At 33.3% G+C, this 15,270-nt stretch overlaps 1 protein-coding gene across 3 annotated transcripts in view; it reads left to right on the top strand.

Annotated features, from left to right (window-relative positions):
• The window catches only part of PHF14 (PHD finger protein 14), a 138,954-nt gene that overhangs the window by 89,496 nt on the left and 34,188 nt on the right, over window positions 1–15,270 (top strand). Inside the window, exons 17-18 of one of the 3 annotated variants that reach the window (XM_054726410.1) lie at window positions 9,738–9,767; window positions 10,479–10,596. In XM_054726410.1, coding sequence (XP_054582385.1) covers window positions 9,738–9,767; window positions 10,479–10,596 — 148 coding nt within the window. Of the gene's footprint in view, window positions 1–1,563; window positions 1,618–9,737; window positions 9,768–10,478; window positions 10,597–15,270 lie in introns of those variants that run through there. The other 2 variants (XM_028156434.2, XM_008148675.2) reach the window with 2 other exon arrangements.

The following is a 15,270-nucleotide window of genomic DNA, read 5'->3' as shown; positions in this document are numbered from 1 at the left end:
TTTCAAAGTTAAACATCAACTTATATTTAATTGGTGGTTAAAGCAGATTTCCTGTTACCCAATGCATGTATATTCATATTCCTATCAAAATTAAATACACGTATATCTTTTATGTTGTCTGCTAGTCTTCATCATTTGTGCCTATAATTAAGAGTTCATTGCACTTCTGTAGTAAATGATGTGGTTGCTTCCTCTTGCATTGTGCTGACCTGGTAGTGCTTAACCTATAGACAAAGCAATGCTCAGAATATATGATTCAGGATGTGCCTAAAGCTCTCACTGAAAGACTGAAGCATTGAGAAAAGTTAGCACATGTAACTATTCAACAAGGGAATTAAACTTTTCCTATCTATTTCCCTGTTATTCAGCAAGTGGATTCAACTCTATTTCTCAGGTGTGGATAAGGACATTTCTCTGAAAACTCTCCCATTATATTCTTTTTTCCTTGTACACTTTGGTTTGGCTTTCTTTGGCGGTTACTCAGCTCAGCATGGTAGCTGTTCTCAGTAGTGCTGTGTTTGTCTGTGATTGTGCCACTTTTCACTTTCTTTTTCTCAATGGAACTTGGAAGCATTAAACACATCTCTCTCATAGTTAAATATTAAAATGACCTTTTTCTATGATGTGTGACTACTTGCCAATTTCCCCTCATCTACACTAACATAAATACCTGAATAAAATGACAAATTTGTATGTTTACCATAGTAAAAAAAAATATTCTAATCACTAAGCACCTAAAATTTCTTCTCTGAAAATAAAGGAACAAAGGTAGCAAACGGATATATGTTAATAGGGGAAAATCAATTCAAGAAACACTAGAGTAAGTCTTGAGAAATAAATGCAAGTGTATGAGTTTTGAAAATCTGGCTAAAATTGGTGCATTTATAATCAGTGACCAGGTATTTACAGTATGGTGTATTCTCTGTTGTTTTTATTGCACACTCCTCTAAAATAGCTAGTTAGGGTTATGATTTTCATAATTGTAACCAAACATTTCTGGTATAGTTTTTTTCTTTTTCTTTTTTTAAATAGAAGGCAGTGTTGGCACAGGGAATAAGAATCACTTGAAAATTTCCTCCCTGAGACTCTAGAGTTGGGTAGAACCAGCCCTGTACATATTGGTTAAGTGTGCTTGTTTTCAGCACAGTTAGTTACATGCTTTCTCAAGGATTGTTAAAATATCATATTTGATGAAAAAAATAGCACACTGCTATTTTTTCAAGACATTTATTAAGCAAATACATGTTTGCTTATGTAAATACAAACCCTTCATCAGATTTATTTTTGTTTTGTCTTAGTAAGATAGACTTATTCTGACAACTAAAAGTAATAATAATTAAAGAGGAAGCAACTCAATGTTTCAAGTGAAAAATTAGTTCCATTTTAACTAGTAAGAACCCTACACAAGATCTTGGCATTTAGGTTTAGGGTATGTATCTCTTTGGACCAGATCATATGTTATTTGAATCTACTGTGGTGTTGTTAGTATGTTTCATAAGACATAGTGCAGAGTGCTATGATCTTTAAATGTTAATGTTCTTTTCTTATCACTTTACTGTGTAGATACCCTTCATGAGACCCAACTCTGCCACAGCTCATCCTCGGAGGCAATCCTGGAAACCTCTTTTATAAGTGTGATTTTAAAAATGTGGATAACACTCTCAATAGAGTACATAAAGTAAAGGAGAACAGCTATCTTGTCCTTCCCATAAGCTTATCACTGCAAAAAGTTGCCTTTGCTTGTCAGGTTTGGATAGAATGTAATTGATTGGTTTGTTACCTGGACTGACAAGGCATTTAATTTGCCTGTGTGGATTTTTTTTTCTGTTTCTTTTTTTTTTTTTTGGCACTAATCAGAAATATTTGATATGTGCATTGTTGAAAAATACTAGATAATGTCTTGTCAGAATTGTCCTATTAAGTAATGTTTTTCCTCTTGCTTCTTTGGCAAATGATGATATACAGTATTTGGACTTACTGAAGAGCTATGGAAGCCTATGGGACTTAACTGCAATGTGCTATTACTGTTGTTGATCACTACCAGTAACTAACAAGAAAGACAATGCATTCCATTAGTCTGCTATTCTGCTTCATCCAACTCAATACATATATTCATATATGAAATGCTACATTGAGAAACAACTATAAACTCTTACATTAAACATTATTTCTATTTATAATATTCAGTAGGAGTGAAAGACTTGTAAAGCATATGTATTCTAGTTTTGACTTATTGTGTGAAAGCACTGATATTATTAACATGAAATTTTTACAACTTCAGATTTGAAGCTCACAAGTAAGAGTATGTCTGTGTTGATCTCTAGATATTTTTAAATAATGCCCAAATTTATTCAGCCCTTATTGACATAATACAAACTTTCTGTATTCAGTATAATTTTATTTTTTCAACCTTAAGGATGAGGTTAAGAAATAAGGAGAGAGATACAAAGCTTATTGACTATACAAGTCGCCAGCTGAAAGATCTTCATCAACATCTTTATCTTTCCAGAGGTTTACAGAATTAAATTTTGATCTTCAAGCTTTAATGATCGAGGTTTAAGGCAACTACAGAAATTTGTTGAATATTTCATCACTCCATCTTGAACTGATTTAGAAGAGACTCTTTGCTGAAAATGAAATGCACATATACATGTAAATTGTCAACTTGCTTCTTGGAATTTCTTGATCTATAAATGTGGTTTTGGACATCTTTTCAGGTATAGTGGCAACTGAAAATAGTTTAAACTTTAGGAATAGAGTAGGCAATGTGATAGATAATCAAAAGAAAGTGTAAATATAAAGTTACTAGTAATCTATAGTTATAGTAAGCAACCATATTATTGGATAAGATGTTTACTAATAGTAATATGTTTATAAAATATATATATAAATTGAGATTAAGGATTATCAAAAGATAATTTAGAGGAAAAGTATTACTAACCTATAGCAAACCAGTAAGCTTTTGTTTTAAGAATAAGAAAGGACTTATTATTTATTACTACATAAGTTTATTAATGTTGATAATTAGTAGTATTGCCTGGACTCCAGCTGATTTTAAGAAAAATTACACATTGCCATTTTCTTAAGGGAATGTGCTAATGTGTTATATCCTGGCCCTCCTTTGATATATGGTGAGAAATTGCTAGTGATAATTTTAGATTTCCTTAGAAATCATTAAGCCTTGTGGGTTTGGTATAACCATTAATCAGAATCCCTTCTACCTTGGTTCTAATCAGAATACTACATTATCATTCTCTGTCTTGCAGCCTTCAATGGTAGATAGGCTAGCCCTAAGAATATTTGTCACCCATTACAAACATAAACTGCATAAGTCATAATTATTGGTCCTAGAAACAGCTATTTGGAATAAGAGTACTTCTGAAAAGAGTAGAAAACACTTTCTCCAGATAATCTCCTAAATGCTTTCACATTATCACAGTATACAATTAATTTTTCCCATAATGGTCCAGTTGCTATTCAAAGGAAATATTAATAGGTGCTTAATAAAATATGGACCAATTCACAGACAATGTGAGAGAAAACTGCACAATAGGTAAATTATGGCTGTTTGTTATGCAACAGGGAAAGAAAAAACAATAAAATATCAGAAAGGAAATTAAATGACTGAAATAGAAGAATGACATGGAGGTATATAGTAGTGATTCTCAGCCTTAACAGTGCATCAGGATTTCTGCCATATTTCCCTCCTTCTCTTCCTTCTCCCTGCTTTACTCCCTCCTCCTGGCTCCCATCAGTTTCTGATTCAGTGGGTTTGCAGTGAGGCCTCAAAATGTGCATTCCTGTCAAGTCCCCAGGTGATGCTGATGCTGCTGGCCAGGGACACCCCTTTGAGAACCATTTGTATATATTTTTGAAAGAATCATTGTGTTGTGATTGACATTGATTGTTGTTTTAATATCCTTAAAAGGCCCTTACATTTTAAAAAATATTTGTTTCCATATACAGTGGTCAGCAAACTGTGGCTTGCGAGCCACATGCGAGCCGCGGTTTGCTGCTCTGTTGACTGAGTTTGCCGACCACTGCCATATAAAAATCTTTGTGGTAGTTTCATCTACAACAATATAATTTCCTCATTTTCATAAATTCAGTTAAATGTTTATTTTATTTTATACCTATTATGAGGGAAGCAATATTTTAGATTCAGAAATGAATAAAAAAACATGTATCTTCATCCATAATCCACTAATTTTTTTTGAAAAAAGATTTGAAATTAGGGTTATATTTGAACATGAAAACAAAATTTAGCCTTAAACTTTATCCATCTTAAATTTAGAAATGATATTTCTGTATCATTAAATATCTTTGTTAATTATGTTTCTTGAATTTTTATCTAACTTTACATTTATGATATTAAAAGCTGATTACTGACCATAAAAATAAGAATATTCACACCCATTATCGTATTTACATGGTTTTATATTCTACTGCTTAATGAGACCACTCTCTTTTTATTTTAATTTTAATCTTTTATTGTTGAGACTATTAAAGATTTCCCCTTTGTTCCACACCCCCCCCCCTTTTTAAACACTTAATATTCTTTATTTGACAAGTTATCCCTGTTTTGCTTGATTCACAATATGGGCATATTTTATGAATATTTCACCAAAATCTATTCAAGGAATTTAGAAGGACTCTCTGCAGCAGAATGAAGTATTAACATTGTTAATTTTATTTTCTGAAATAGTTTTTGATGGTTGTATAAGAGATTCAGCTTTAGTGCTGTATGGCATATGAAGGCAGAAATCTTTTTCCGTAATCTGAGTCAGCACTTTGTTAAGTTTTACATATACTAAGGACTGTGCATAAAAATATTTCTGAGATGGACATGCTTTGCAAATACATTCTTAATAAAAATGTAGACCTCTTTCTCCCAGCACTCCCCCTAAGACTTTCTGCAGGTCTGCTGATAAGATTCACTGCTGTTCAGGCACATAAGATATAATGAAATTGGATGTTCACGCTGGGCTTTGTAAATAAAATGAGATTGACCCCCAGCCATTATCTCATTTATCTGATTTACATTGTAAAATGAAGATCTACACTATTGATTAGGGCATAATTAGTTAATTATGAACAGGTAAATACAAAGTTATGTGGGGCTTGAGCACAGCAGGTTGTACTGCTAAAACATTTCCAGGGGCATGAGCAGATGGAGATCAGTTTATTAAAGAACAAAGCAGACGTGTTTCAGGTATGGAAATGTTGAATCATTCTCTCATGCTGTGAAGAGGTACTTGACCTCACTGTGTATTTTTATATGAATTCTTTGATTTCATGTTTCATTTTTTTTGTTTCACCTTTAATCTTGTAACCTGGTTGTGCAGATGTAGCTAACTGGAGTGATCTTGTTATTTAAGTGATCATTAAATATGAATTAGGATTTCAATAATTATCCATATATTTTTCCAATAATATACTTTCATGTATAAAGAATAGTTCTGTTTTTCTTACCACTCTTTCATTCATTACTGGCTGTGATAAAAGTCTATAGTGGCATTAACGAAAAAAATGTGTAAGGCCTTCACATTAGTCTTATATTTGTGAAATATGCTATGAAGACATTTTCTAGTTATTTTGTTTAGAAAATGCTTATATAAGTGGTTTGCACTAAGATTGTAAAATAATAGGAAAAATGTCTTTATTGATATTAAATGTTACTCTAATATTGTAGAATGCAGAACTTTGTGCATGTTTGTATTATGTTAAAAGTCGTTTTACTCATGGGCTACAGACCTGCATCTTCTCCATCTTTTAAAACGAGTAATTGCAGTAATTGGTTACTATTCAATGAAAGAATCTTTCCCTCCTGGTTGACAGATCTGTGTAGGTGTTTAAGCTGCTAGTGAGATTTTGTTTAAGTAATGTTAATATTCAAGACCAATTCTTTTTATCTTACTTGTATAGAATTTTTACATGGAAATGATGGAAAAGTAAAAAAAACAATCTATGAATTCTCTCAGTATTTAGGGTGTGTGTTTTTTTAAGTGAACAGATGTAATAGTATCTATGTTTAGAGTTAGTATTTTATTTTACTCCATATAGACCTGGAAGGGATCTAAATAAAATGTTTCATGACATAAAACAATAGCTTGATTATGGATCAACTTGATCATAAAAAAACATACATTCCTTTTCAAATCACATGTTGGGGATATTGTTTCTTCCTGACATTTATTTTAGCATCTGGCCACAAATTATATGCATAGGACATGCACTTAATTGTTTCTGTTAGTTTAAAAAGTAGTTATTTATTGTACTCTACTAGTGAAATTATCAACTGGATATTAGGGGAGTTAATGAAACCCTTTGGAACATTGGTTTTTAGCCTGTTTCTTGGGCACAGGAGGAAATAAATCAGTTGTCTCTCTTTGAATTGTATGTATATTCTCAGCAATCAGATAAACGTGATCGATTGCTTGTTATATGGATCATAGGACATATGAACATAAATCATTTTCTTCCTCTTCTTTGTCTAGGGTGCTATACTTAACCATGTGCTAAGTAAGTATTTTAAATACATATAGAAATATGTTTATTTGCTCACTGCATTTTGTTAAATCAATGTGTAAAAGGCCATATATATAGCTGCTTTATTATCTGGATCCATTATTAATCTGATGCCAAGGAAATTGTATTTAATAAGAATCTAATTAAATAATCAGTTTTCCTTTTATAAATGGGATTCATTTAATCTCATTTAAAATTGTAATTTTAGAGTGCCCTATAGTGTTAATGTGTACATTATTTATTAGATGTTTAAAGGATACTTCTTTAAGCATCTAGTTTGCATTTTATTAAAAATTTCATAGTATTTCTTTACAGGTTTGTTTTATATTCTCTTTGAATATTTTAAGACATTTCCTTCCTATTCAACATATGTGCTATTGGTATAATAGTCTGTTTTTATTACATAGACATTTGCATTATTTAATAAAGTATATTGTTATGTCACTATGCTTTTGTGGGTCAATGACTGCTTTTGCAAAAGATTTTAAAAACATTTTATTCACTATTTATTTAGATAAATATGTACTATATATGTGCTGTAATTATGTATTTCCAAGAATTTGTAAGAAGTAAAGGTAAAGACCAACAATAATAATTTCATCACTAACTACTTCAACTCAACTTTGCTTTTAGGTAGCAGAATGATTGCAGGCCTTTATGAGTTTCTAAATTTTGAGTTTTTAAAATGATATAAATTTGTAACATAGCCAGAATTTGTTCTGACAGAATTTGCTATGGTTTACAAAATGGTGTGTGTGTGCATGAAATAAGAAACCTACTATTTTCACCATTTACATTGTTCTTTGATTCCTAGGATTCTTAATGATATCTCTTACATTGGTCTGTGGTATATTCTTGCAAATTCTGCTTAAGTTCACTGTGTCATTCAGTATATTTTTGTTATCAGCACATAAAGATTTCTTCAATTCAATATTCTAACGTAGAAAAAAAAAACAGATTTTTTTCCTCATGGAAATAATTGTAGTCATTTCTAGAAAGAGCTTACATTTGAATATTTATTTATTAACAGAGCTAATGATTTTAAGATTGAGTTATTTCTTATTTTTTCCTCTCCTGGATTTTGGCAGTTCCTAAGTGTATTAAATACTCCTTTTTTAAATTTAGTCTTATAGTTGCAGTTTTTTATTTACTGGTGAGTGAGCTATAACCTGAGATAAGTATCGCCCCTAATTCAGACAAGCAAATTCTTCCTCACCTCTGGGCCCCGTCACAAATACATCAGAGCTCCACATGTAGACTAAGTCATTCTAAAATGTGTCACTATGAAAGAATTAGTAAGGATTAGGTCATTTCCAAATGGCGTACATTTCAACATTATATTCTAACAAATCTAGCATATAAACCTTTCTTTACCCTTTTGCATTTATTCTTGAGCTGAAAGATAACTTGATTTTACTATTAACTGAATTCATCTACAAATTGGAACTATATCAATGTAACAAACTTGTTCTTAGTTTATTAGCTGGAAATTCATAGCTATTCCAACAAGAATCACCTGCGTACATGAAGGTAAAAAAATAATAAATTAAGATTCACCTTTATATTCATCATGGTGTTTGACTCGAATTATACAATGAAAATCTTAATTTATAAGTTATTATGACAGAGTTATAAAGTAAATATACAGTAATTATGTTGTAATTTGATATGAACTAGGAAGACATTAACACCTAACCCTTCACCTATCAAGAGCCCAGATTATTGGCATTCTGAACTGTAAGGAACATTGCCCAAAAACCTAAAGTTAAGCAAAAAATATAGTTACTGAAAATTGTGTCCATATACTTAGCTCAATAGAAATTCTCATTTTTGTGTCTTTTTACTGTCAATTTGTCTTAATGAGGTTAGTGGTCTGGTTTCTGAATCCATAACAAATGACTGTTGGGGAAATGTTGCTTAGACAAATACAGTGACAATATCAGAAAACAGTGGCTGAAACTTTTCAAGCAAGCGAGGACACTGAAAACATAAAAATGTTGAATACAAGAATTCAGACAGAACAGCAAATTGATGGTACTCACTCCAAACACAAAAGGCTGGCACACTGTTAGACACATAGCAACATCTGTTACCCATACTCATGACCCTGAGATGACAAAAAGCGTGTAAATTATGTTTAATGTATTTTCTTGAAGTAAAGAATGTGATTCTTAAAATTTCCCTTTCAAAGATGATTGAAATACTAGTTTGCTTTAAGGAATATGGCCTCAGCTCTTTGGAAATTTCTCCATTCTCATAAACTCAGAAATGTTTATAATCTAAAGGTTCTCATAACTATCTATATGCTTAACTGAATTTTTCACTATTGAAAGTTAAATAAATTGAATTGAGGAGAAAGAACATAAAATTGTGTGGGTTTGTCATTTAGTCTGTATTACATTTGATGTTAGCTAGTATTATCTATTATTTCTTAATGTCAGAACACAGATATTTAAAAGTTTTAACTGCTTTCAAATGTGATTTTGGATGGTTCATTTATAATACTGGCATAGTAAATAAAGTACTGTTATTCTTATTTGATTTTATTTTTTTCCATAGCTAGAATTATCACAGTAAACTCACCCCCTCCCCCCACCCCAACTGCATTTCTTGAGTCTAATAATGAGAATGTTGTAGAGGAAGAAATGCATAAGCTTATGACATCATGTTTTAAGCTCCTTTATACCTGAATAATTTAGCTAAGTTGCTAACTTTTCTGAAAACTCTTGATTCCTAAAATGGGTCTTTGAGAGATTGAGTTTTGTAGCATTATATGAAATATTTAGTATAAATGTATATTTATAATCCTATTGTGATAAAAAAAATCAGTTTTTGTGTGTTGTGTGTAACAATAGCTGCTTCCCCTTTTTTCTAAGAAAGGTTATTAACTAGTAGTTAGCATATATTTAAGTAATGTGGGTCCTATAATTTTCCCCTTGGTTTCTTAGTTGTGGATATCTCAACTTTTAAAGTTTTAAATCAGTAAGAGAAACAATATATGAAGAGAATCTGACAGATTGATTTGGAGAAAGTATTTTATTTTTTTTTTTACTTAAAAAGAGAGCACAAAGAAAAGGAGGAATATAAGTCTTTCTGTAAGATGAATACATCTTTGTTATTTGTTGTTAAATTTTGGTCATGTTATTCCAACTGATAAAAAATTATTTTTATAAGACACTGAAATAATACAGATCTTTCTTCATTGTCAGCAGGATGAGATTGTCTGAAACGAAGAATAGGTATGATAGTTTTCTTAGATTTTGTACATCATAGGTGGCAAAGACACTATCAAAACATTTATTAATAAGATTTAAAAAGTACTAGAGGCCCTTTGAAAACCAAATACACTGAGAAAAAGTGACAGGTAAATTTTGAGAAAATTATATCTAGTTCTTAGAATGATTTTTATTTGCTATAGATTGTGATAGCATTCTATAAAATTGGAAAGTTTATACTCTACATTAACTTGGAGAAAGAGTGATGAGATATAAATTGTATAGAATGATTACAAATTGGTGTATGTAGCCTGTAGAATTCCTTCGAGTTCTAAAATTTTTTAGAATAATCACAATGTAGTGAATTGAATTCATAATCTTGAATTATATGTATCATATCATATATTTTTAAGCTATCTAATGGGAAAATGATTAATTCTTGAAGTTCAAAATTGTGTTAGTTTTAAACACATATATTCATTCATATGACCTTAACATTTCTATTACAAAGTGTTCTGAATGATATTTTTTTTTATCATTTGTTATATTTTGTTTTTACTATCATTATTTTAGGTTTAGATTGTTTTTGTCATAAACATTAATTTAATAATCTTTGAGCTAAAGGTAGAATTAACAATAATAAAGTTCAAATGGGCAATTGTTTGCTATTTGTCTTTGAAAAAGATGCTTTCTAAAATATTATTTAGATATACCTTAAATCTGTTTACCCTGCAGATGTGATGAATGCAGACTGTGCTACCATTTTGGATGTTTGGATCCTCCTTTGAAAAAGTCTCCTAAACAAACAGGCTATGGATGGATATGTCAGGAGTGTGATTCTTCATCTTCTAAGGTAAGGGGGAAAGCCTGTAAGGAAAAGTATTGTTTCCCTTCATTTTGATAGCTTTTCTATATCTACCATCAGCTTCCTAACTTTAAAGAGAATTGGAATATGAAGGGTTAACATTTTAGTCTAATGCAATTAAAAAATATATATATTGCCACAGTGATTTTATTGCCCTTAAGTTAAGAAATAAATAGCTCTACTAAATTATATAAATTTCTTCTATGAAATATTTTAGCTATTTTGTATGTTCTCTATATTACTGTAACATATTAAATAGTGCTATGGTAGCCAAAAAAGTCACCCTCTGCTAATTTACCACGCCTGGGGAGTAGGGACTAGCAGGGAAATTCTGACGTGAGTCATAAATGTTATGTATAAATGTTAACTAAAAGCAAAATCAGTAAAATCCAATTTTATTTTGTAGATGACTCATTTTTACATAAATAAGTATATTGTGAATGTTTATATGATCTGTATTTTTTAAACTAGTTTTTATATTCTAAAATTCATTTCTGATATTTATTTTAGCTAAGTAGGAAGGATGGCATTTCTAATAAGGTCACTTAATAGTTTATTTCATGAAATAAACTATTAAAGTTATGTCTTTTGTATATCATTATTATACCCTTAAGTGGTGGTAATCTACAGTTTAAGATTATTGTGTTTCTTTAAAGTGTGTGAGTAGCTAGACTCTTAATGCTTTGGTTCATTTGACAGAAATATTGAATATATTTGAATTAAGACATTTACAGAGGCTATCTGTAAATGTTTATTTATTAAAAATAGTTATACAGAAAAAATATTTAAAGGTTTTATAAAGTAACATTTATTAAAAGATTATATATTTGTACAATAATTATTAACATAGAACATAGAATGCATTTTATTTAATAAGTAAAACATTTTGCACAAGGTTTTAAACTATACAATATCAAGAATTATTTTCCATTAATTTTATTAAGACCCAGATTTAAGAGGGAGCATATTTAACAGCAAAAGGTTTTATTACATAATTTCAAAATGCTTTCCAGAAATTGAATTTAAATGAACAAATAGTGGCACACTATATATTTTAAATAGTTTTCTTATGGGACTCTTTGTAGTCTAAAACAATTATTTAAATGTGTTTTTTTGTTTAGGGTTTCCTCCTAACCTTAACAAGCAAATTAGGAAAGCAATTTTTGAAAAATAATTTATTGCCTTTTATAAATATGTATTTTTGCATACATTCTTTTGAAAGGCTCTATACTACCATAAATACGTAGCTTTATATTAAACACAAAGAGTGGCTTTGTGAAGTGATATAGTAACAAATATTGAAAATGCAAGGGGACATATTTCACATAGTTTGGGAATGCACCATACATTTTGTAAATGCAGTAAGTGCCAGTAGCCATTGAAAAGAGTAAGGTATTTTTTGTTTTTGTTTCTTCCTCTCTACTAGGGATTAAGTAGGTCTTGAACTCTGAATGGAAATCCATTAGGATGGCACATTGTTAGAAAACTTGCATTGTATTTGCTAAACTGTTTGACCAGTGATTGAAAAGCTATTTAAATATTTTTAATATATGAAGGCCATAGTCCTAATAATGGTACTTGAGTAATATTTCAGAAAGTGTATTTGTCACACCTCTGCTTTACATCTTAGTGTGTTTTCATCCTCCTATATATCAAAAATATATCCTCCCCAAATCAGAAAATTAATGTTGATACATTATTACCATTTAATCCTCAGACCCCATTCAAGTTTTGCCATTTGTCCAATAATGTCCTTTATAGCAAAAGGATCCAGTACAGAATCACTTGTGGCATTTAGTTTTCATGTTTCTTTAGTCTCTAATCTTTGACAATTTTTGACTTTTATTATCTTGCCACTTTTTAAGATTACAGAGCAGTTATATATCTTTGATAAGAATAACACTGATGTGATGCAGTATACTTTCTATCAGGTGACACATGATTTTGATTTGAGCCAAAAATGGTGATGTTAACTTTAATCACTTGAATCAAGGAGTTATCTGAAAGTCTTCTCCACTCTCTTCCCCTTTCTCATCAAATTTTCATTTTATGTTTCCCCCCCCTGTGGCTTTATTTTCATTACTAGAGGCCCAGTGTATGAGGGTGGGGGGATGTCCCTCAGCCCACCCTGCACCCTCTCCAATCTGGGACCATGCGAGGGATGTCCGACTGCCTCACACAACAGGCAGTCGGACATCCCTCACACAATCCAGGACTGCAGGCTCCCAAATGCTCGCCTGCCTGCCTTCCTGATTGCCCCTAACTGTTTCTACCTGCCAGCCTGATCACCCCCTAACCACTCCCTGCCAGCCTGATTGATGCCTAACTGCTCCCCTGCCCCCCTGATTGCCCCTAACTGCCCTCCCCTGCAGGCCTGGTTACTCCTAACTGCCCTCCCCTGCAGGCCTGGTGCCCCCCAACTACTCTCCCCTGCAGGCCTGGGTCCCCCCAAACTGCCCTTCCCTTTAGGCCCGGTGGTCCCCAACTTCCCTCCTATGCTGGCCTCCTCACCCCTAACTGCCCTCCCCTGCAGGCTTGATCGCCCCCAACTGCCCTCCCTTGCAGGCCTGTTCCCGTCCAACTTCCCTCCCCTGCTGGCCTGATCACCCACAACTGCCCTCCCTTGCAGACCTGGTCCCTCCCCTGCTGGCCATCTTGTGTCCACATGGGGGCAGCCATCTTGTGTGTTGGAGTGACAGTCAATTTGCATATTCTTTTATTAGATAGGATAGAGGCCTGGTGCATGGGTGGGGGCTGGCTGGTTTGCCCTGAAGGGTCTCCTGGATCAAGGTGGGGGTTCCCTTGGGGCATGGGGTGGCCTGGGCGCGGGGCCTGTGGTGGTTTGCAGGCTGGCGACCCAAGTGGAGGCCCTGGTATCTAGGATTTATTTATCTTCTATAATTGAAACTTTGTAGCCTTGAGTGAAGGCCAAAGCAGGCCAGGAAGCTTGGCTTCCTCCATTGCCGGGAAAACCCAAGCCTCCTGCTTGCTCCATGGCTGCAGCCTTGTTGGTAGGGTTAATTTACATACTCGCTCCTGAATGGCTGGTGGGTGTGGCTTGTGGGTGTGTGGGAGGTATGGTCAATTTGCATATTAATCTTTTATTAGATAGGATTTTGATGTTCAAATTGTCCCAGATTTGTTGAATGGGAGCCACTTTAGGCTGATGTCTGCCTCTTCAACTTGGCATTTGTGTCCTTTTGACATGATCAGCAGTCTTTGAGTATTTTCTTACTAAAAATGTTCCAGGCTCAACTTGCATTTCCCATTCCCCTTCTCCTAGAACCAACTATTTCTCCAAGGAACTCTGGTTCCTCTTAATAGAGAATGGTATCTAGAAACCAAGATATGGGTACTAGATGTGCTCGTTGTTACTGGGATGTTGTTCCTACTAGCTCTTCTCAGTAGACAATGCCAACGACTAGATGTGTGTACAGGCATATCTCTTTTTATTGCTCTTCACAGATACTGTATTTTTTACAAATTGAAGGTTTGCCCTACACTGAACCAATCTATTGGCATTTGCTCACTTTGTGTCTCTGACACATTTTGGTAACATATGTATATACATGTACTTTTAGACATAATGCTGTCACATACTTAACAGCTGATAGCTCTAGATTCTATTACATTTTGAAAATGAAATATATTTTAATAAACATTGTATATACACTGTGTATACATTTTTTTGGGACACCCTGTATAGTCTTACATGATTAATCCCCTGATACAAAACTAATATCTTTCAGCCTTTACCCCCACCCTACATTGATACCTACTTTGCTTACCATAACTTGATGGCTTTTAGACTGAATTGTTCAGGAAGGAGAGAGATAGGGAGTAAGGGTGGATGTTTATATTTTTTATAAGCTCCTCAAATTAAAAGCAGTCAGGAATAAGAACTGTTTTATGTATTTTATGAATTCAGTTATTAAAGTTTTCAAGCTAAAAATTAACATTTTTAGAATTGTAAAACAAATACACACAATGCAAAACCCAAATTAAACTTTAGCTGACACTTAAAATTACAGTGTATATTTACATATAAGATATGAGGTAGACTTTTAGGTAATAAATTAACCTATTTTAATAAAGTTTATTATTTAAAATTTAAAAGTTGTATTGAAAAGTATAATCTCAGGCAAAGGTTTTACTTTTTAAAAAACTAAATCTTTATTGGTGAAAGTATTACCTATTTCTCCTTTTCCCCCCATTGACCCTTCTAGCGCACCCCCGCCCCTGCATGCCCCTGCCCCTGCTCCAAGACCTTTACCACCCTAGTGTCTGTTTCCAGGGGTTATGCATATATGCATACAAGTTCTTTGATGTAGGGCACAGTTCACTATTCAGTCTTTTTCTAGGGTATCCTATCTAATAAAGAGGGAATATGCTAATTGACCCTCATGTGGTCGCAAAGATGGCGGCGCCCACAGCCAATAAGGAGGGAATATGCTAATTGACTGTCATGCCCTCAAAGATGGTGGTGCCCAGTTCCCTCAGCCCCACCGGGGCGACAAGTGCATGGCAAAACCGGGCCTGCCCCCAGGCGGGCCTGGCCGCACCGTGTGCCTGCCTCCAGAGTCCCCCAGTCCCCTCAGCCCCCCAGCCGACCAGGGCTGGCTTGAGGTGCAGGCAAGCCTCAGATGGTGGCTGCCCAGCCAC

The sequence above is a fragment of the Eptesicus fuscus genome, chromosome 14 (genome assembly GCF_027574615.1).
Source record: "Eptesicus fuscus isolate TK198812 chromosome 14, DD_ASM_mEF_20220401, whole genome shotgun sequence".
Lineage (NCBI taxonomy): Eukaryota > Metazoa > Chordata > Mammalia > Chiroptera > Vespertilionidae > Eptesicus > Eptesicus fuscus.
The sequence above is the reverse complement of the archived record's forward strand: the minus strand, read 5'-3'. Positions and strand labels throughout refer to the sequence as shown.